The following is a 21,646-nucleotide window of genomic DNA, read 5'->3' as shown; positions in this document are numbered from 1 at the left end:
TTAACAAGTTCAGAATTTTAGCAGAGTAACATTCCCCTTTTTAAACTTGCAGCGGATGCGTTTGCTCAGGCTCGCTAAAGCCTTTATAATAACTGTTCAGGTATTTCCCCCTTATTCCCTCATAAAAGATAAGACACGACACAGTCTTCTATAAAAGTATAAAAAGAGTTTACTCACATTCTGTTCACAATCAGATCCCAGAAGGCAGACTTAGCTTAGAAAAGTAACATACATCTGGAAACTATCTCATAAGGAGACAGTCCCTTTGCCCTCTCTTGGCTGGAAGCATCTTTGGCTAAGCAGATGTTGTTTCTTTGATGTATGTAGTCAAAGAGAGAGAGAGATGGCTGCCCTGCCCTGTGCTTTTGTTGTTACCTGCACAGGTGAGGCCACGCTCACCTCTAGCCACATGCAGAGGAAGTCTGTCCCAGCCCAGAAGGAAACAGGAAGTTTACCTGCTGGCTGGACAAACATTCCTCCCCATGTGTAAACATGTTCACTCTAGGAATGTTGTACTTGACTGCTCTTGTGTTTCACATCCCACAAAATTCCCATTCAGTCATGAACCATGCTGGCTGAGGATAAAATGGGGAGAGGAAGAACTAGGTACACTGCCTTCGTGTCCTTGGAGGAAAGGGGGGATATTAATGTAATGACAAAATAAATTAACGCATAAATAAAACATGGTTCGTCTGGAAAGCTCCAGTTCCTCTCAAGCCAGTTTCTCTTGCAGTCAAAATTCTAATATTATCGGGACAATAATGAATCAGCTTGACTCAGAAGCCCAGATAACATTTATGCTGCTCCTCCCCTTCACGCCCGCCCCTTCTATAAAACGATGTTATCCACTACTGTTTGCTGGGCTGGCCTCATTTATTTTATCCCCTCTATCACATTACAGAGCTGTCCTGGAAGAAAAATGACAGCGCCTCTGTATCCCAGCTGCGGGATTTGTTAATACACAGTTCATGAGTATCAGATCAGAAGGATGACCCAGATTCGCAGAGGAGAGAAAATAGTTCACTGGAACTAGAGGACAGCTTCATCTGGAGCTAGTAAGAAGCAAGATGGAGAAGGCAGTTTTAACGGAACCGGCTTCCTTTCATGCCTTATTTTTGGCGACAGCTTTAAGATAATGCTGATTCCGTGGTCCACGTGTTGAACAATGACTAGGGAGCCTGGGTTTCAAATCCCCACTCAGAAAGTTTCCTGGGCATGGGAGTGGTAAGGAAACCTGTGGCCTTCTGAGATGAAGATGTACTCCAACTCCTACCAACCCCATCCAGCATTGCCAATGGACACAGATGATGGGACTTGTAGTCCAGCAACATCTAAAGGGCAGCAGGTTTCTGACTTTTAATTTACTGGGTGATCCTGGGCTTGTTCTTAACTCTCAGCCCACCTCACTTCCCCTGGAGTTTTGAGAGGATAAAACAATACTGGGGGCGGATGAGGACATGTGAGACTCATATATGCTCCCTTGAGCTCCTTGAAGGGTGGGGGGAGATGATCAACATAATGATCAATACTAATATTCCTAGTATTTGGAAATTAGGTGCAACAGCTGTACTGTAGGTGGTTGCTTTTATTTTGCAATTTTATAGCTGGCTACTGAAGTGCGGGTGGCGCTGTGGGTTAAACCACAGAGCCTAGGACTTGCCGATCAGAAGGTTGGCGGTTCGAATCCCCGCACTGGGGTGAGCTCCCATTGCTCAGTCCCTGCTGCTGCCAACCTAGCAGTTCGAAAGCACGTCAAAGTGCAAGTAGATAAATAGGTACCGCTCCGGAGGGAAGGTTAACGGTGTTTCTGTGTGCTGCTCTGGTTTGCCAGAAGCAGCTTAGTCATGCTGGTCACATGACCCGGAAGCTGTACACTGGCTCCCTCGGCCAATAAAGCGAGATGAGTGCCGCAACCCCATAGTCGGTCACAACTGGACCTAATGGTCAGCGGTCCCTTTACCTTTACTGAAGTGCTGTAGACATGTTGTCCTCCTCTGACAGGGCATAATAATAATCTGCAGCCACAGTCAAACCATGCATGTAAAATGTTATGATACCACTGTAAATAGTTAAGACTTTCCACAAAGAATTCTGGGAGCTGTAGTTTATTCAGGGTGCTAAGGGGTGCCCAGTTACCCCCTCAGTGATACCATTTCCAGAGTCCCCTGTGAAGAGGCATCGGTCCTAAAGCCATTCTTGGAATTGTAGCTCTTGGAGGGGAATAGGGTTCTCCAAACAACTCTCAGCACCTAACAAACCACAGCTCCCAGAATTCTTTAGCAGAACTCATGCAAGTTGCATCACAGTGCTTTAAATACATAGTTTAGATGTGGCTGGCAACTGAAGTGAAGGTGCTATTGTTCCAGTATTCTCCAGATGTTTTTGACTGGAACTTCCATCAGCCCCAATCCGGCACAGCCAACCATCAGCCAGGAAGGGAGTAGTACTCTAAACATCTGGATGGCACTGGATCGGGAAATCCAGTATTAACCTTTTACAACTTGGGAGCTTCAATAGCCTTTATTTTTATTATGGATTATGTAGCAAGAAGACAGGCCAAGATTGGTGGTGGATAAGAGCTTTTCTGAGGGGTGGGGGGCCTTTTTCAACCAAGGGCCACATTTACTTTTGAGCAACTCTCCCAGGGCCACATGTGCATGGTGGGCGGAACCAGTGCAAAAGTGGGTGGAGCAATGCATGCAAATTTTGCCTGTTTGGAAGGCTAGTTTTGACATGCGCTCCACAACCCCGCCCCTCTTTATCCTTCACCGGGGCAAGTAAGAAGCATTAGCAGAGTTCAAGAACACACTCTAGCTGGGGGAGGGGGAACCCTCAAGGGCATTGATAGCTCAATTGTTTAGTGTGGTGTTGATAACGCCACGGTTGCAGGTTCGATCCCCGAATGGGACATCTGTGGTCTAAACCACTGAGCCTCTTGGGCTTGCTGATCAGAAGGTGAGCAGTTCGAATCCCCACGACGGGGTGAGCTCCCGTTGCTCTGTCCCAGCTCCTGCCAACCTAGCAGTTTGAAAGCACACTGGCGCAAGTAGATAAATAGGTACCACTGCAGTGGGAAGGTAAACGGCATTTCTGCACGCTCTGATTTCTGTCACAGTGTTCTGTCATGCCAGAAGTGGTTTAGTCATGTTGGCCACGTGGCCTGGAAAGCTGTCTGTGGACAAACGCCGGCTCCCTCAGCCTGAAATCGAGATGAGCGCCCAACCCCATAGTCGCCTTTGTCTGGACTTGACCATCCAGGGGTCCTTTACCTTTACCTTATATTCCTGCATTGGAGGGAGTTGGACAAGGCCCCTTCCAACTCTACAATTCTATGGGTGGGTCTGTCCCAAGGGTCAGACAGGCAGGGTTGGAGACCTAAATATGGCCACTAGAGTTGAGGATTCCCACCCCTGGCCTCCCCTCTTTAAGAGATGTAGCTCTGCAGTTGCGATTTCAGCCTAGAGAAAACTCTCCTGAGGTAGAATGGCTTGGGAATGTGAAAACTACGATTCCCCACCCTCTTATAGAGTGCAGCATGTGGTGGCCCATTTATTGCCCAGCTTAATGTATAGTGTTGGGCGGCAAGCCAGGAATAAGGAGGCCTTTTAATGAAACATACCATGGGGGAGGAGGGGAAAAGAACATTGTAGGAATGAGCTAATTATGAGGTACTGTAGGTCTCTGGAGGCAACTGCACTAGGAAAAAGAACATACAGTGGGGGGGGGGGAAATCAAAATATTTTTAAGGCTTGTCAAAGACCCTTCCAGAATATTCTCCCAGGGGAAAACAAAGGGGAAGAGAAACACCTGCCATTAAAAAATGCAGAAAAGCCTGTCAATGAATGAGCAACACCCAGGGTGGGGGAAGAAACAGGAGGCTATGGTAGGAGCTGACCAAGCAAATACATGGGTTACTGGAGTGGCACCCAATCTCCCCCTCACCCAGGTGAAATTAGGTTATAAAGGAAGCCTTGTATTGTAACCAGCAGAATAGCACTGTGTACAGAGATTTAAATCATGGGTAGGCAAACTAAGGCCCGTGGGCCGGATCTGGCCCAATTGCCTTCTAAATCCTGCCTGCGGACGGTCTGGGAATCAGCGTGTTTTTACATGAGTAGAATGTGTCCTTTTATTTAAAATGCATCTCTGGGTTATTTGTGGGGTATGGGAATTCATTCATTTCTTTCCCCTTCAAAATATAGTCCAGCCCCCCACAAGGTCTGAGGGACAGTGGGCTGCCCCCCTGCTGAAAAGGTTTGCTGACCCCTGATTTAAATCATATCCCCTCCCCACTCCCCCGCCCCCCGAATTATTGGGAGCTGTGGCTTGTTAAGGGTGCCGGAATTGTAGCTCAGTGCGGGGTAATCTACAAGTCCTGTGCAGAAAACCAGGATTCCTCAGATTTATGGGCTGATAAAAGGTTTATTTGGGAAGTATCAACATGAAACAGGAATCTCCCGCTAGAGAGTTAAGAGGTGCAGTGGATTGCTCTCCACATTAATGCACAAGAGGCTTTGGTCAGCACAATGCATTCCTGGGGGCTTTGCGCTTGCTAGTAATTGGTCTTTTGAGTTTTTGGCAAGCTCACATATGGAATTTTAATTTGCAATGTGGAAACTGACTTGTGCAGTATCAGCTAGGATGAAAGCTGTTGTAAGGACGTGGGAAAATCTGTTTCATTTCTGGCCACGTCTAAAGGTAAGAAAAATGCAGTAAAAGGCCTAAAACCACACCCATGAAAATTTCACTGAAACTTTCTCTCTCCTTTAGGCTTTTAAATGCAGGATTTGGTGCACCCACATATCCATGGAGGCCGGTCTCCACGTGCTCCTGGAAACTGACAAATAGTTGGTGGTAACAAGAGAAAGGACTTTTTTAAAGGAGTAGTCCCTCATTTATAGCGTATAGTCCCAAGTCTCACCCAATGCTTTCAATAAAGGTCTTCAGCTGCAGGCAAAGGTGAGTATTTTTGCTCTTTGGTGCCTTTTACAATTGTAAAAGCAGCATTAAAACAATGCAAGACAGAGAGAGATGTAACTCTATCTTATATTGTTTTATTGCTGCTTTTATACGTTTGTCTTGTATAGTTCTGTTATATGCTGAGCAACGTTCAGGGAAAGTTAAGCTATTGATTGGTTAATACGATAAGCAAAGATGTAGATGGCTTCAAAACCTTTTGTTATTCTGCCTCAGTCTACTTGAAGGCTGGGAGACACACATGTCTGCAACAGCCAGGAGCCTCCCAGACAGAGGGAGCTTACAGACTATCGTTATTTTTGAGTGGGATCCAACAAAATATTGGCAAATTTAGGTTGCACAATTGTAGCTGACGGGAAGATCTGGCACCACAAACCTGCCTCCCCAAAATATCAGACTTTCTGTGTAAGCCAAGTGGCCAGAAAATGTACTGCAAAGTGTGGTATAACAGTTGCTTTGACGCAACATCATCAAACCTGCTCACAAACAAATCAGAATGAATGCTCAATAAAAACAGGTTGCTTTGGAAGCACACAGAATCTACTGGAGACAAGGAGAATTGGCAGGCTTTTACAGCGTGCGTAAATAGAGGTTGCGTCAGGTAAACGTCAAATAAGGGGAGGAATAATTTTGTGGTAAGAGCAGCTTGCCTGGTGGAGTGGAGCAGCAGAAATAGCCTCCAGGCCAATAAATAAATAAAACTCACCTCTCTGCTTCCCATCTTCCCTTCTAAGGTGTAGATACTAGAGAATACAGAGTTTGCAATCACATTTTTATTTCATTTGGGGCAACGGTAAGGCCTCACAGGCTGGGCCAGTGCCCCAGATGAACTGTGCATATGCCTGAAGATGCTTCAAAATCCTTTGCAACACAAAAGGACAGCTTGTGTGTTCCCTGAAGGTAGAGAGTTTGGAAATCATTGTTTTGAAAGCTGACACGCACAAGGTGTTCAAAAGATGCCAACATTCCAACTGACTCACAGACATGGGAACTTTGCTGTCTGATCTATCAAAACTAACCTTAGTGCCATTTCGATGAGCTTCCTCCGGTACTGATCTGACCTCTGTTATAGAAGGATTCAGCATGGGAAGGGGGCATCTATATATATGTGTGTGCATAACTTCAAGGCGACGGGTTTAAATAAATAGCCATTCGGCCTAACGAAAGCAAAGGCATTAAACTATTAAGCAAGCTAAAAATTAATTAAGCTAAATCCCACTGACACTGCGGAAGCCTTAAGGAGGAGGAATAATAACTCAGCACACACAGAAAATAGAATCTGAAACATTTTAATTGCTTGTTGATGCAGAGGAATGTGGGGGGGAAATTGCTTTCTGAGGTCAGCCTTACACACAAACTCCCCTCTTTGCTGTATTTAAAAGCCACTTTCAAAGCAGCAGGTAACATGCATTTAAAATGGGGTATATGACGTGGCGCAATTAAATACACTTATCTGCAGATAAGGGTAATAAAAGATGGAGAGAAAGAAAAAGCACCAGGACTTGCTGGCCCTTCTAAAACGAAGCTCATCTGCGGCAAGGGTGGGGAGGGAGAAGAGAAAATGACTTTGTCGTGACCAGCTTTCTATATCGCAGCATGCTTCTGCTCTGCAACAAGCCCACTTCACACGGCCAGTTTGTTGGCCTGGGTGAGGACCACTTTGAGCACCGGCATGAAGGCGGACGTCTCGCTGAAGTTGCTTGTGCTGACTATGTGGGTGTGGATGTTCAGGCCCTCCGTGTAGTTCCGTGTTTCGATGCTCCTGGCGATGTTGTGCAAACCATTGATTATCGTCGGGGAGAGCTGGAGGGAGGGGGAGAGAAAACACCATTGAGAAGGTACCCTTTTCACAGAGATATCTGGGAACCCCAACCCGACGTCAGCATTCTTGGCCCCAAGCACTCCACTCAGAGTGGAGTGGCTAAATGGCCACTGGAGAAATCTGTCCTCCTCAATGGTTGCGGTATTATTATTTAACACGACTTCCCAAAGGTAGATGCAACTGGGGCACTCAAACAACTTCTTCCAAGGACAGCTGCGAGCGCCAACGGCAACAGGTCGGCACAAGGCAGTAGTAGTCCCTTCTCCTGTTCCTCTAGCAGGAAATTCCCAAACTTGGGTCTCTAGCTGTTGGTGGACCACAATTCCCATCATCCTTGGCCACTGCTAGCCAGGGATGATGGGAGTTGTAGATGGGAGATTGGAAGCAAATACTTTTTACAAGAGGTGGCTTTTTTGTTCTGTGACACCACCAGCATCTGCACAAGTGGGGCAGCAACTGTGTGCAATCTGTCTATTCAGAGTCAAAATGACTCCCAATAATGACCGATGCTGTAGGCCAGGGATGGGGAAGCTGTGGCCCTACAGATGACTCCAACTGGACCATGTTGGCTGAGGCTGGTGGAAGTTGGTGGCCCAGCTTCCCCAATACACAAAAGCCATCCCCTGTGCTCCTCTTATTCTGCTCGGCCACTGTAGGGACAAAATTCTGAAGTAGATATATGGACTTCTTACATCTGATCTGGCTTGGGGTTTTCTGAGGCTGTTTAAAGGGGGCTGACAGTTTTAAGCATTTTCTTGGGATTCCCAGGAGCCCAACACAATGTTCAGCCTGATCTTACCAGATGCTCCATTTGTCAGATCGTTTAAACAGCCAGCTGCCACATACAAAGCTACCTTCTGGTGACATCGCTTCCAAAACGGATTCCCAAATCCCACCCAGGAAGTGCATTTACTTATTCTGCGAAACACTGCAGACCCATCTTATAGCACAGGAATTACTTCTAGCTAACAAATAGTTTTTAAAAGCGGGAAAACAATGCAAGAATAAATAAGGAAGGCTGGAGAACGATCTGAAGGAAGCAGTTCAGCTGCAGAAGTTTAGAATGCCTGGCTTGGAGGTGAAATGCAAGGAAGATAATCTGAGCATGGCAAAGCATAATGCACAATGATAAATAAAGCTTACTGTCTGATCTCTAAGTTTATCATACAGAAACTCCAGGCGTTTGTTGGCATCGTCAAGTTTCCTCTTGGTTTGCTACAGAAGAGACCAGAACATAGGAAGTCGTTAAACAAACTTATCAAATTTTTTCAATGCTCAACCAGCACGCACACATGAACTGTTAGGATATAGTTCTGTTCCACCTTAAAAGGAACAGGCATGACTGTTGTGTGTCACATGCCTGTTTACTTCCAGCACAGGCTCGCTGGGAACTTCCATTTTGTATATTTCTTTTGCTTTAGCTGTTTTGCTGGACATGAAGGGAAGCAGACATGTTTTTTTCCTTTGTTCATGCTGCTAAATAAAATGCTGTAAATTATGCTTACACATGGCTCTGTCCACCACTTCTGTTGTGCGAAGATTTATTCACTCTGTTGATAGAGCGTGCACAAGTCTCTAAACATATCTGAGGCTCGTGTCGCTGTTTGATGCTGTTCCAAGGGAGACCGGTGATCGCCCGGCTGCCGGCCGGTGGCTGGAGCCAGCTGGGGGCCTGCCTGATGCCCCTGTCTCCCCGGCAGTATCCCAACATAAACATACATACGAATTAGTATGTACTTTGATGTGCCTCCTAAGCATGGGGGAAGTTCCCCCCCAAGAAGGATTCAACTCCCCACACATCAGCTGATGCACATGTGGGGGGTGTCAATCCTACTTTAGGCAAGGCTTTGGCGCACCAGCTGGTTCCAGCAGTTGGCTGGCACACCTGAACAAAGCAGGATTGAACCTCCCCAGGCATCAACTGATAATGGGTTCAGTCCTTCTTTTTGTGGCCAAGCATCTTCCTGCCCCATATCCCAAATCACACATGACACAGGGTGTGGGGCAGGTGGGCGTCGTTTCATGAAAATGACCAGGCAGGCCAATTTTGGCACAGAGGCTGGAGGTTGAGAGCCAGTGTGGTGTAGTGGTTAAGAGCGGTAGTCTCGTAATCTGGGGAACTGGGTTCGATTCCCCGCTCCTCCACATGCAGCCAGTCACACTTCTTTGAAGTCTCTCAGCCCCACTCACCTCACAGAGTGTTTGCTGTGGGGGAGGAAGGGAAAGGAGAATGTTACTGCTTTGAGACTCCTTAAAGGGAGTGAAAGGCGGGATATCAAATCCAAACTCTTCTTCTTCTTCTTCTTAACCCCCTTGGTCCAGGAGGTTCAGAGCAGCGGGTTGCACAAGCCAAGTTGTTTATGTGGGACTGCACAGAGGGCACACAGAACTGCTGGCTTTGAGGTAGAAAGGAAGGTGCTCCTCAGTTGAGTCTGAATCACAATTATCTTCCTGAGAGAACTGTGTCCTTGAAGGTGAAAGTAAGCACCCAGCACTATGGAAGGCGGTTCTGCTGCTGTCAACCAACAGGACACGCTCCTGCGTCTTCCCTACCTCCCTGGGTTGAATCAAAGATGAGCTGTTCCAGAAGCTCTGCAAACACCATCTTGGTAGTCAAGATAACTACCACAATTACTTGGTAGTTGCAGCAATGAGCTCATATACATTTATATTCACTTGCTGTGATATAAGCAAACTGGCTTGCTTTGATGTCATCATCTGTGGGCTTCGGGTGCTGGGCTCTGGGCCCAGTAAGGGGAACTATCTGTAAGATTTGGGAATTTGCCACCGATACCCTCACCTGGTCAGGTGAAGTGATGGGAAGTCCTGGCAAAGTGGTGTATGTCGCTTTGTCTATAAAAAAATATGCACATTTGCTTGGGTGCAAACAAGCCATCTCCTTGCTGCAAAGACCATCCCGTGTCTGTAAAGGCTGGGAAACCTGGCAGGCTGGTCTGCTGTACGTCTACACCTTTCCTTTTAATAAAACACTAGAACTAGTTACAGGTAGGTAGCCGTGTTGGTCTGCCATACAAGAAACAAAAAAAAAATCCTTCCAGTAGCACCTTAGAGACCAACTAAGTTTGTTATTGGTATGAGCTTTCGTGTGCATGCACACTTCTTCAGATATCTCTTTGACATCCTTCTTTGGTATCCCTGGACCCAACCACTCCAAGCCCCCAGACCAAAATGACAATATAAACTTGCATTCCACAGAGTCAGGCCACAAGCCCATCTGCAGCTCCCTACCACTGTTCACTTGCAGCTCTCCAAGGTGCTGAATCCTTTTTCGGCCGTGTCTGCAAAACATTCATTTTTTGCTGCTGCCCTCTGCATTTCCAAGGTCTTCTTGAACCATTTGGATTGGGGAAGAAGCACTTATCTTAATTTGAGTCGCCCGCAAGGGAAGACAGCCTAAGATTATGCCCTCCCATTGTGTAAATCACACAGTAACTGCAATTTTTCTGATAGGCTGAATATCTGAAGCACTTGGTGAGAGCCTAGCTGCTGGTGATAAATCGTTTCTGATGACTCACCACACAGTGATGGATGCCACCAGCTCTGAATGTGTGATTACACTACATAAAATGCATTTTTTTATATAAAAACACCACCACCAAAACACAGAAACACATGAAGGACATACCGGATCGGTAGCTGAAGAAAGACACCTCTGGATCAGAGCTTCAAATGTATTCTTTAGGATAAGGTGTTCCTCAGGTATGGGCTTTTTCATTATCTTCTCTGTTGGCAAGGATTGCACATGCTAGAGGGGAAGGAAGAGTAATTTGGAATATCGCTTTGTCATCATTTGCTCCCAGTCTTTTTACTCCAGGGGAACCGCATGTTAGTAAAGTCACTTAAATAACACAGATGGAATGCAGAGGGAAGGTCTTGATACTGAGGAAGCGAAATAAAAAGAGTGTATGATTTGAGGAGAAAGGGACAGAGAGGATTTCACTTCCAGTTCAGGCCTTGTTGGGGGCATGGAGACATTCAATGAAAAACATACAAAGGGAAAATTCCCGCAGAACTACACAGCCTATTAGAGCAGGTGCTACTCCACTAGGAATCATGCCATTCTGCCTGATTGCTAAGCAACTTCCACGCTTCTTACTGGTAACACAATTACCATATTTTTCGCTCTATAAGACGCACCAGACCACAAGACGCACCTAGTTTTTGGAGGAGGAAAACAAGAAAAAAAATATTCTGAATCCCAGAAGCCAAAACAGCAAGAGGGATCGCTGCGCAGCGAAAGCAGCAATCCCTCTTGCTGTTCTGGCTTCTGGGATAGCTGTGCAGCCTGCATTCGTGCCATAAGACGTACACACATTTCCCCTTACTTTTTAGGAGGGAAAAGTGAGTCTTATAGAGCAAAAAGTACGGTAACCCTTAAGTTACAAACTGAATGATCCTTTCTGTTGCACTTCCAAGACCACAATCAACATTTTCTTGGCAACTCACTTCCCATGTATTATTTTCTATCCTCCCCCCTTTATATTTTTACATTAATATTCCATCATGAAACCCAAGTCAATGGACATGCAGGTCCCAGGTGGTCTCCGATGTAGGCACTGAGCAGACTCAGACCTGCTTAGCTTCAGCATGGTGGTGGCACTGTGTTCCTTCAGTCAAGAACCCCTCTTTAATATCCACTCTGGGCCAACTGTCCAGTGACAAAGTCCAAGGCCAAAAGCTGCCCTTTAATGGTACCTGCCACATTTGCCTCTTAATGCTAAAGCAGCTCTGCTAATCGTGCCTTACCATAAAACCCATTCATGCTGGATTCCCTCTTACTACAGGATAATCAGGTGTTTAGAGTGCATATTTCTGCACCCTTGAATGATTTTGGGACAGGGAAAGCAAATGCTAACCTCTGCCTAAACATCAGTAAGATCTAAATCAAATGAAATGGGCAAAACCTGCCTGCCTCAACAATGCGGCTCCAAATGAGCCAACGTCTCTCACCGCATAGCAACCCACCCACAAGGCTCTCACGATCATTTGCCAGTCATTTGCTTTCAAAGACAATCCCCCAAGTCAAAAGGGTGATTGTTTCTTCAGGCAGGACGCCGCAGACCTCCCACTGAGCAAGTGGGAGGGAGAAGAAACAACCAGCCGTTCAGAAATTCAACAACTGCCTGTCCAGGCTACATGGCTGCTACCACATCAGGCATAGAGGGGATCCAACCAAAATTCAGGGGTCGGCAAAGTTTTTGTGGCTTGGGCTGGAGTGTGTGTGCATGCATGCACAAACACTATTTCCGACGCGGAGGAGGCGTGCGCAGCTTCCCATTGGCTACAGGAGCTTCCTGCAGCCAAAGGGAAGCCGGCCAGCATCGTGGAAGGCGGTCCCTGCTCTGCTCCGCACCAATTTAGCGCACGGGAGCTGACCGAGCGGGCGGCAGGGGTCCATGGGCCAATTAAACAACCCCAATGGGCCGCTTGTGGCCCATGGGCCTTAGGTTGCCGACCCCTGAACCAGATAACGGCCTCCCTGTCTGAAGTGAGGCTGAGACGTACCCCTCATCTTGTAGCAAGGGATGGTGCAACCTAATAGGACATGTGTGAAGAACCTCTGGCCCACCAGATGTGGCTGAACTATGACTCCCATCAACCCCTGCAAGCATGGCCACTGGTCAGGCAGGACAGGAGCTGTAGTTTAGCAACACCTGGAGGGCCAAAGGTTCCCCACATCTGTGCCAGGTGACAAAATGTAAGGGATGCTGGCCTGGTGAGGGAATGTTCTCAGGAGTGAATACGTTCCCTCTCATTCCACCTCAGACAACTGTTTCAGGGCCAAAGGTAACCCCCTCTGCCATACTTCTCTGGTAGGAAGAATCGGGAAGACCAAATTTTTAATAAGGAATGGGGGGAATATTTTATTACTTATCTTAAAAACCATTGTGAAGAGTTAAAATCGTTAGTAGGATTGGAATAACACTTGTAGTTTAATGGTGAATTTTGGACATATTGGAGATGTAAAAAATTTGGATTCTTATAAAAGATGCGGGAGGAGGTGATTGACAACAGGACCCACAAAGGGGAGAAAGGAAGTCCATGAGATTCTCTGGAATCTTGTTTCTATGTTGTATGTTGGCTATGTGACTGTAAAACTTTAATCTGAAAACCAAATAAATTTACACGACTAGATCAAAGGTCTCTCTACAGCCCAGCATCCTGGTTTCACAATGACCAACCAAAACGCTCATGGGAAGCCTACGAGAAGGACATGAGTGCACATTGCCTAGCAACCACATTGCCTAGCAACCACCTCTGATACTGGTGGGAGTGTGGTTATCGTGAGTAGCGACCATCGATAACCTTCCCATCTACAAATTGGTCTAATCCCCTTTTAAAGCATCCATCTCTAAATGTTGTGGCAAATGCCATCGTTCAACTCTGCCTCTTGGCCGCCCTCCCCTGCAGCCTCCGCTACAGCCTCAAAGTCTGAACTGCTCTCTGCCCTAGCCTCTTCCTGCTCACTAAAGCTTGTCCCCTCTTCAGCTTCCGACACCTCCTCCCCCCAAGTCTTGTCCCTCTTCTCCCTCTGACCGCTCATTGTCGTCCCAACCCCAATTGCCTGGCCCTGAGCATCCTTCCTGTTAGATGGTGGTGTGGTTGCTCGAGAGCAAACAGGCAAGACTCCGACCTGTCTTTTCCCGGCTTTATTCTTAGTGCAAAACTATTTACAGCGAAGAGCGTCGCAAGTTCAAGTCTGGCTCAGTCGCTAGCAGAATCTGGGAGTGGTCGGTCCTTGTACCTCCCCCAGCGTAACAATCGCTTGACCCCCCAAACCTTCTCCTCCCCTCCCTGCACCAAAACCTACTGCACAGAGTGGGGGCTGACAAAGGGCTACTTCCCTTCTCTCCGGCTTGCTCAGGGTCGGTGTTGAGGCTCTCCCTAGCACCCCCTGGTCCCACACCTCCTCCCCACTGGAGTTGGGGCTTTCCTCCTCACCAGAGGAGGAACTGCTTTGCAAGACTTCCAGAGGTTCCCTATAACACAACTGCCCTTCCACCTCTCGTCTCTCAGCTGATGGCAGTTCCCTGACACTTCCCCTGGGGGTTCCCTAGGGCAGTGATGGCCAAACGTGGCCCTCCAGCTGTTTTGGGACTACAATTCCCATCATCCCTGACCACTGGTCCTGTTAGCCAGGGGGTTCCACGGCTGGTGCCTCCCACCACTCCTTGGCATCCAGCCAGCCCAAGACACCTGGCCACCAGCTCTTACCTGCATGGTGTTGCCAATTGGCGCTCCAGGAGCCCCTTCCATGCTGGGCATGGACACGGCAGGAGTCATGATGGTCTGGCCCCCAGGTTGTGGGACGTTCTGGTAAGGGCTTGGCATGCTAGGTTGGCCTGGAGGAAGATGCGAGGGCTGGAACGGAACCTGGGCAGGGGGCATTCCTGGCTGCTGCTGCTGCTGCTGCTGTAGCTGGGCTTGAGGGTCCGACATGGGGTTCATTATCGGGGCTGTGATGGGAACCGGAGGCAGGAAGTTCTCAGGCACCTAAGGCAGAAGGAGGAAAAGAAGAGCTCATTTGAGTTCTTATGGCAACAGGTGTGTGATAAAATTAGGCAAGAGTAGGAAATGATATTTGCTACCACTGTTTTGAGGGCTGTTCACCTATCAAAGGTAATTTCAGTTCCTTGTTCGTCGGGCATTCAATCAGCCTCTGCTAGCCTGACGTTTTGGACTACAATTCCTATCAGCCCTAGCCAGCAATTTAGCTAAGTTTAAAGGAGCTCTTTTTGAAGCTGTTGATGGAACAGGCAAGCTTCATTCATGTATAACTTGCTGTTGATTTTTCCATGCTCCAGTCTTTCATAAACTGAAATGCGTTCGCAAGCCCTCTGATGATAGATTTAAAACAAATCCAAGAGAATTTTTTTTTTTTTTTAAAATATGCTTTTCAGGTTTACACATTTCACTAATTTTACAATCATTTTAACATTTCAAAACTTGACTTCCTTCCCCCTCTTTCTGCGGTTCCTTAAATTTATTTTAAGTATCTTCTGCGTATCCAAATTAATTTGCTCATTCATTCATCTATTTTAAATATAAACTCTTATAAAACTGCAGGCTATTACAACAATCCTGCCAATGTTCTAATCTGTTTACAATTTATCTGTAAATATTCAATAAATCATTTCCATTCTTTTATAAAAAGTTTGTTATCTTGATTTCTTATTCTTCCGGTATGTTTCACCATTTCTGCATATTCCATAAGTTTTTTAATAGATTCTTGTATTTATTCCATACTGTATACTTTTCCTAATTATATTTCTAAATCTTTTATGAACTTTCACCTTTTCATACCATATATAAACGTGCCAACCAAAAATATTGTCATGACCTTCTAAGTGTAGAATATGTGAATTTTCTAATGTTATCCATTCCTTCAACCAGCAAAGATAGGATACCTCATAATACAGTCTCATATCCGGCAGGGAAAAACCTCCTCTTTCTAAATCCAAGAGATCTTAACAATTAAAAACCTCATTTTGCTGATCAGGGAGGATAACAACACACAGGCTAAGATAACCCTCTCTCTGGTTGCCACCTTTGATCGCAGAGACACCTGGGGAAGGGCCTTCAAAGTCACTCTTGGCACGTCCTAAGTTTCTTTTAACCTACCTTCTTTTTCTTTGCAATTCTGCTCAAAGCAGGAGGGTCGTTCCAGCCATTCTGAGGTCCTGCAACAAGACCAAACAATATCAGTGGAATGTAAAGTGTCCCAGAAAATCAGGAGGAGCAAATTTTGCCACATTCTAACTAGAGGCTAGCATTTCATTGGAATCTAGAAATTTCAGAGAGGGGATGAGCATGTTCTGTATTTGAAATAGGAATGCAAATAACGCAAAAACCCACATCTGCCTTCATAGCCTTTGGCCCAATTCCCTTGCTCCTCCTGCTCAACGGGAACTAAACCCAACTAGTTGCTCCTATATTTGTGCATGTTCTGCCTCCACTACCAGAATGCAGATCGCAAGCCCCACGAGGGAAGGACCTACCCTGTGGGTTTATACTACCTGCAAAGCTTTATGTAAATTGATGGCACAATATTCCAGTTACGATTTACATTCATTACAGCGCTCTTTGTCAATCTGGCATGGATTTGCAAGTACAATTAGCATAATCACATATATTTGTTATTTATCGGTACATATTTAATACAGTCATTGACATTTCTATCATTGGGCTAAGGAAGAAAATCTGAAATTTCAGAGATTTGTTTCGGACGTTGTTAGCAACAGACACCACTTTGGAATACCGTGTTGCTGCTCAGGGGAATGCAGCATTTCGGCGCTTCTGGGGTTTTAAATGCTGATTGATGCCCCGAAACGTTTCCAACAGAGAACGATGGGCTGGCCACCGTTTGTCAAAATATATGCCTCTACTGGTTCGCCCTGGAAGTCTGGGATGCAGAGCCTTCATGGTGATTGAACAAAGAAGCTGCTTTGTATTGATTTGGACGATAGGCCCATCTAAGCACAGTTGCTTAGCCTTAGAAGCTTCCCCTACACCAGGTGTGGGGACACATCCCTGCTTGAGAGCCATATTCCTTTCTGGGGAAGCTTCCAGGGGCCACATAACAGTGGCGGTCAAGGCCAGAGGCAAACGTGGGCATAGGAGTAGGTGTCAATTTACCTTTGGACAGGAGGCCAGTTCCTACAAGCGCTCACACACACAACTATCTACCCTCCATCAATGCAAGCAAGAGGCATGATCAGAGTTGAAGGACACATTCCAGCCATGCAAAAACACTGGAGGATGATGTGAAGCAAGGCCCGTGAGGGTTGTGGTCTGGGTGGAGTGCCAAGGGCCAGACAAAGCCCTGAAGGGCCACATTTGTTTGGCCCACGGGCTGGAAGCTCCCTGCCTCTGATCTACCACTGACTGGCAGGAGTCCTTGACCACCTGGAGGTGCAGAGGACTGACCTTCTGCATATGGACTTTACCACTGGGCACTGCCCTTCCAAAGGACAATGGATTTCGCACTGGGGGAGGAGGATTAAATCTGGGGACACGGCTGTGCTATTTGCATTAATAAAAAGTCTAAGGACACGTATTCAGATATGCAATGGGCAAAACCATTAGTGGTTACAATGGAACTGGGCCTGCTGAAGACAACAGTGAATCTTTCCGAGCCTAGGTTCCTGCATAGATGTAGTTTTGCTAATGTTAGGATTAAGTCAACAACTGGTAGCAGAGACACAGCAGGTTTAGATCTTCACCGCCTATCCTTTCCAGCGCAGGCCACTGAAAAAGACAACCAGCTTTTGCAGCCCGGATATCAGGAGAGAATCAGTAATTCCTGGTAACCCATAAATCCACAGCAGTGTCAACGTTTTTTTAAAAAAACGGTTCGGATCAAAACTGGTAAAAATTGGAAAGAACAAAGCTGCTGTGAACATGCTTGTTTGAGTCACTTAATTAAGTTTTGCTGCTGCTTGGCAGGAAGCCTGTCTCGCAGAGGGAGAGTGCGCTGCCACAGATCTTGCCGCTTGAATTCATAATCACTAACTGGGGAGTAGAGTAACAACAGCGGCCTGCTACTGAGCCTCATGGGCTTGGGAGCTGAAATGCAGGGAGCCCCCTGTGTTTGCAGTGCCAATTACTGTGCCTCCCTGGAAAAAGCAGCTTCGCTCATGAAAGCGCTCCATCCAGGAAACTGATAGCTCAGTTGGTTAGAGGATGGTGCCGATAATGCCAAGGTTGCAGGTTTGATCCCCGTATGGGAAAATTCATATTCCTGCACTACAGACTAGATGATCCTCAGGGATGAAGTTCATTACAATATGTTTTCTGTATCCTGGTCACTAACTGCAATATTTTAATCGCACTTACTGCATTTTTATTTTAAATTCTATGGCAGGCATAGGCGAACTCGGCCCTCCAGATGTTTCTTCCTTTATTATCTTTAATTTTATACAGTATTACAGAAGGTTTTGCAATCATAATAACCCAAATACAGTCAAGAGCATATCTCATATATGTTCAACTGTACCAAATTCTTCACAAAACCCCTTGTTTTGCTCTTCATTAATATTATTCTCCTTCTTTAGACTCCATCATTTAAACCTCTTAAGTCACATATATATCCTGGCCCTCCAGATGTTTTGGGACTACAATTCCCATCATCCCTGACCACTGGTCCTGTTAGCTAGGGATCATGGGAGTTGTAGGCCAAAAAAACATTTGGAGGGCCGAGTTTGCCTATGCCGGTATCAGTGAACCGCTCAGAGATTTTACTTTTGCAAAGAAGAAGAGAAGGCTAAGCAGCAAATAAATCATCTAAATAAATAAAAAAGCTATGAACCTGTCCAGACAAAAGTGTCCAGCTGGGCATCTGAACACATATTGATGTTATCGTCTATTGGCAAGGGCTTCCGAATAAGCCTTATTGAAAATGAATGAAAGCAATACTGAGTGTGAATCCGGAATCAGTAGCTGCAGATGTTCCTGGTGGAATTTGCTCTGGCTCAGGAGTATGCAGGGACCTCTCCTGCCTCAACAAACATGCTTAGGGGGACAGCTTAAATTGGGATCTTCTGAACTGATCTGAACTGAAGGGCCACTCAAGTAAAATAAAAAGTAATGCAGGTTTGTTACACAACACCGATAGTTAATCAAAAATAATCACAGCTGGAGTTTTTAACCACAGTGCTATAATTTTCTTTTATAAAACTGTAGCTCCCATTCTCTTAAAATCTAGGATTAACTCAGTTTCCTTGAGAAATTTGGATTCCCATGGTTCTGCAGCTCATTTGCAACTAAGGGCAAGAAGGTAAGTGTGTACTGGGAACAGGATTTCACTTTCTGTGAATCTCGGCGTTGTTTCTTTTCCAAAGGAAGATTCTAGTCCTCATTATAGAAAATATAGGTTGAGAGTGTGGGGATAATGATTGCTCCAATCTTGGAAGCTAGCAAGGTTTCCGATTAAGATTTCTAGCAATCAAGGCTAGGCAGGGAGAACTTCAGTGTTCTTCACAGTTCTTTCTCCCTTCCCAGGACTAACTAAATCATATTTTTTTAAAGGCTGAAAGTTGAAGGATAAATTAGGCGAAATAAGAAAAACAAAGGAGAAGAGAAATATTTGCTGTTAGCATTTCAACTTTTTCTCTTCCCTCCCCTCATGAGCAAGTCTCTCACCTGGGAAACTGAGAGAGCCTGCTGAAAACCAACACTTAAACCCTAGAAATACTGAATGTGGTGCCAGGCTAACTTAGAGGCCCCCTGACTAGGTTTAGGGAAGCTTTTAATGCTTGATGTATTACGGTATTTTAATATTTTGTTGGAAGCCGCCCAGAGTGGCTGGGGAAGCCCAGCCAGATGGGCAGGGTATAAATAATAAATTATTATTATATTATTACTATACGTCCCTGAGTTTGAGGCCAAGTTTGCTCTCCTTCCTTCTATTAACCAAAACCTATTTACTGTGCCGAAAGGAAGAACTGCAGGTAGACATCTTCACGACCTCAGCAATTCCTCATCTTTTCCATCAGCACAAGCAGGAGCTAGTTTACAAATAGCTTATGCAAATCTGTTCAATCTGCCCAAGTTAAGCAAATGATTCTGGATTTTTTTGGACACAGAACTTGGATTGATTAGGTGCAATTTCTTTTAACGTTCTATTGGAAAGTGCAGAATACACACGCCCTGATTTTAAGGATAGTTGCAACTATTTGGAAGTTTGTGTAACTGTCTTCTCAGGTTTTCTGAACACGAAAGGCAGCTGTCCTGTTCGTGCAAAAGACTGCTTCAAAAATTATAGTGCAGACCATGGAAATTAACATTTCAGAGCGTTACTCCTCTCCCAATGAATGCAACAAACATCTGTTTTGGAAGTTGATCACATCTGTGGTTATAAATCCCAGCTCTGCTATTTGAGTCAAACCATTTGTCTCCATTAAAATGTTACCGAGTGTTAAATTTCATTGGATTTAACAAGTATTATTAGCACAAAGTATTGAATTTGCGGTCACATGCACTGCTAGAGTCCAATTTGTTAGATGTTCGTGCTGTGCCTTAATGATTTCCATTTTATAAAAGGTAGCTAAGTCACCTTGCAGGATACTGGCTTGGTCTTGTATGGATTGATAGTCTGCAGACAAAACGCAAAAAAACCCTCAGGAGCAATTTAAAAGGAAAAAAAAGATACACTACCTTCCCATTACCAGCTTTTTCCAAGCTTTGCATGTGCTGGAAAATACCTTCTAAGATTTCAAGAACAGATTTCAAGCGTCCGCTCTTACCAATCCTCACTCCCAGTTTAGCCATGCAGCCCCAGAGTTTGCCTAAGCGGCAAAGAACAAGACACCTTCTCCAAGGAAATGCACTCAGTATCCACAACCTCCTGCCTAAGAAAACCTAGAGGAGTTTCCCAGGAACCGTGGGATTCTCAGAGAACTCAATTTGAATAGCTGCTGGTGTTGTGCTGGGCTTAAGGCCTGCAAGGCCTGGTTCCAAATTCTTGGTTCCAAAGTCCTGTTTAGTGATGTGAGGTGAGAATATTCTCGTGAATGAGAATATTCTCGTGAATGTTATCTGCTGGAAAATTCTCCGGAGAATATTCTCCACAAACTGTAAGTTCTAATATAAGAACCAGTTTTACAACCCACATTTAAAAAACCTAGTAAATAATAAATCATGCTGTAATATTGCCAGTATAAGTAATGAATAATTATTTTTTTGATCCAGTTACATTACTGGGCATTGTGTCATTCACCATTGGCAGTTCTGAAATGTGAGCTACAGAAACCATTTTTATTTTTTTTAGTTTTAAAAATGCTATTCATTTAATTTGATGAACATTTGAATTCCTATGTTTTTCAACTGTATGTAATAGGCTTGAGTAATAGACTTGAGTCATTCACGTTGAATTTTCAATTTCAAGTTTGGCGCAAAAAAAAAATCAAAGAATGTGAATTCATTGCATTTCCCAACTGAATAAAAGTATCTTTACAGTTTTTGGTTGCCATCTGAACAAGTTTACCCATGAATAAACATGTATATTAACGAATTATATCATTTTCAATGCATTAAAATGAATATTCTCCTATGAAAATTATCTAAATGAAAATGATCTAATATTCTCATTAATCGAGAATATATTTGAGAATATTCTCAAGAATTTAACATCACTAGTCCTGTTTATCAAAGTGAAAATGGGATATCCCTGCGAAAACAGGGATGGGGTAGGCATGGACCTCTAGTTTTCCAACAGTCAGGGATGATGGCAGCTGAAGCTCAACATCTAGAGGACCACATCTGTTTTAAAAGTTCAGCTGTGAACTGAACATGGAAGCTACCTCCATTAGAAAACTTTAGTCCACAGAACTCTTTGCAAGGCATCCTGGGACATGCTGTATTTCTTGAAGTGAATCAAAAGCACTCTAACCCATTTTTCTACCAGGAAAGAGGAACAGCTGCTGTGTATCTAATGTAATTTCATCCAAAACTGTAACCTGTAATAGCCTTGCTCCCTTCATACCCTAGCCAAAATAACAACAATAACAATAATAATAATAATAATACAAAGTTTTGGTCCCTGACAAAAGCTTTGTGTCTTCTTGTTATGCTTATCTGCATTTTATTTTCAAGGAAAGGAAAGCTAAAGAGTTGAACGACACCAATAAAGAAACAGGTCTGTTATCATGCACCCATAGCTGCTCAAGACAAAAAACATTAACAAAAGCAAGTTCACAGTTCTCTCATTTGGGGCCAAACGTTCTTGTGTCATGCTAACACACATGCAGAAGCAAATGTTCCAGACATGCTTGCTTAGTTCATGCGAGAAGAAAAACATAACTTTAAAGGGTTTCTAAATTGCTTCAT

At 45.0% G+C, this 21,646-nt stretch overlaps 1 protein-coding gene and 1 long non-coding RNA gene across 13 annotated transcripts in view; one reads left to right on the top strand and one right to left on the bottom strand.

The window, feature by feature from the left end:
* LOC309350483 overlaps positions 1 to 21,646 on the top strand; it is a 300,644-nt gene that overhangs the window by 82,570 nt on the left and 196,428 nt on the right. The gene's annotated exons all lie outside the window — the stretch shown is intronic.
* SEC31A (SEC31 homolog A, COPII coat complex component) overlaps positions 6,572 to 21,646 on the bottom strand; it is a 58,357-nt gene continuing 43,282 nt past the window's right edge. For 6 of the 12 annotated variants that reach the window (XM_081876647.1, XM_081876652.1, XM_081876656.1 and 3 more), the window contains 6 exons: positions 19,875 to 19,913; positions 15,443 to 15,501; positions 14,036 to 14,314; positions 10,446 to 10,565; positions 7,943 to 8,014; positions 6,572 to 6,780 (listed from right to left, as the gene is read on the bottom strand). In XM_081876647.1, the coding sequence (XP_081732773.1) occupies positions 6,601 to 6,780; positions 7,943 to 8,014; positions 10,446 to 10,565; positions 14,036 to 14,314; positions 15,443 to 15,501; positions 19,875 to 19,913 (749 nt within the window). In that variant the 3' untranslated portion in view covers positions 6,572 to 6,600. The remainder of the gene's footprint in view (positions 6,781 to 7,942; positions 8,015 to 10,445; positions 10,566 to 14,035; positions 14,315 to 15,442; positions 15,502 to 19,874; positions 19,914 to 21,646) is intronic. The other 6 variants (XM_081876651.1, XM_081876655.1, XM_081876648.1 and 3 more) reach the window with 1 other exon arrangement.

Source organism: Podarcis erhardii (genome assembly GCF_964252035.2).
Source record: "Podarcis erhardii genome assembly, chromosome: 9".
In the NCBI taxonomy this organism is placed as follows: Eukaryota; Metazoa; Chordata; class Lepidosauria; order Squamata; family Lacertidae; genus Podarcis; species Podarcis erhardii.
Note: the sequence above shows the minus strand (reverse complement) of the source record. Positions and strands in the feature narration are given on the sequence as shown.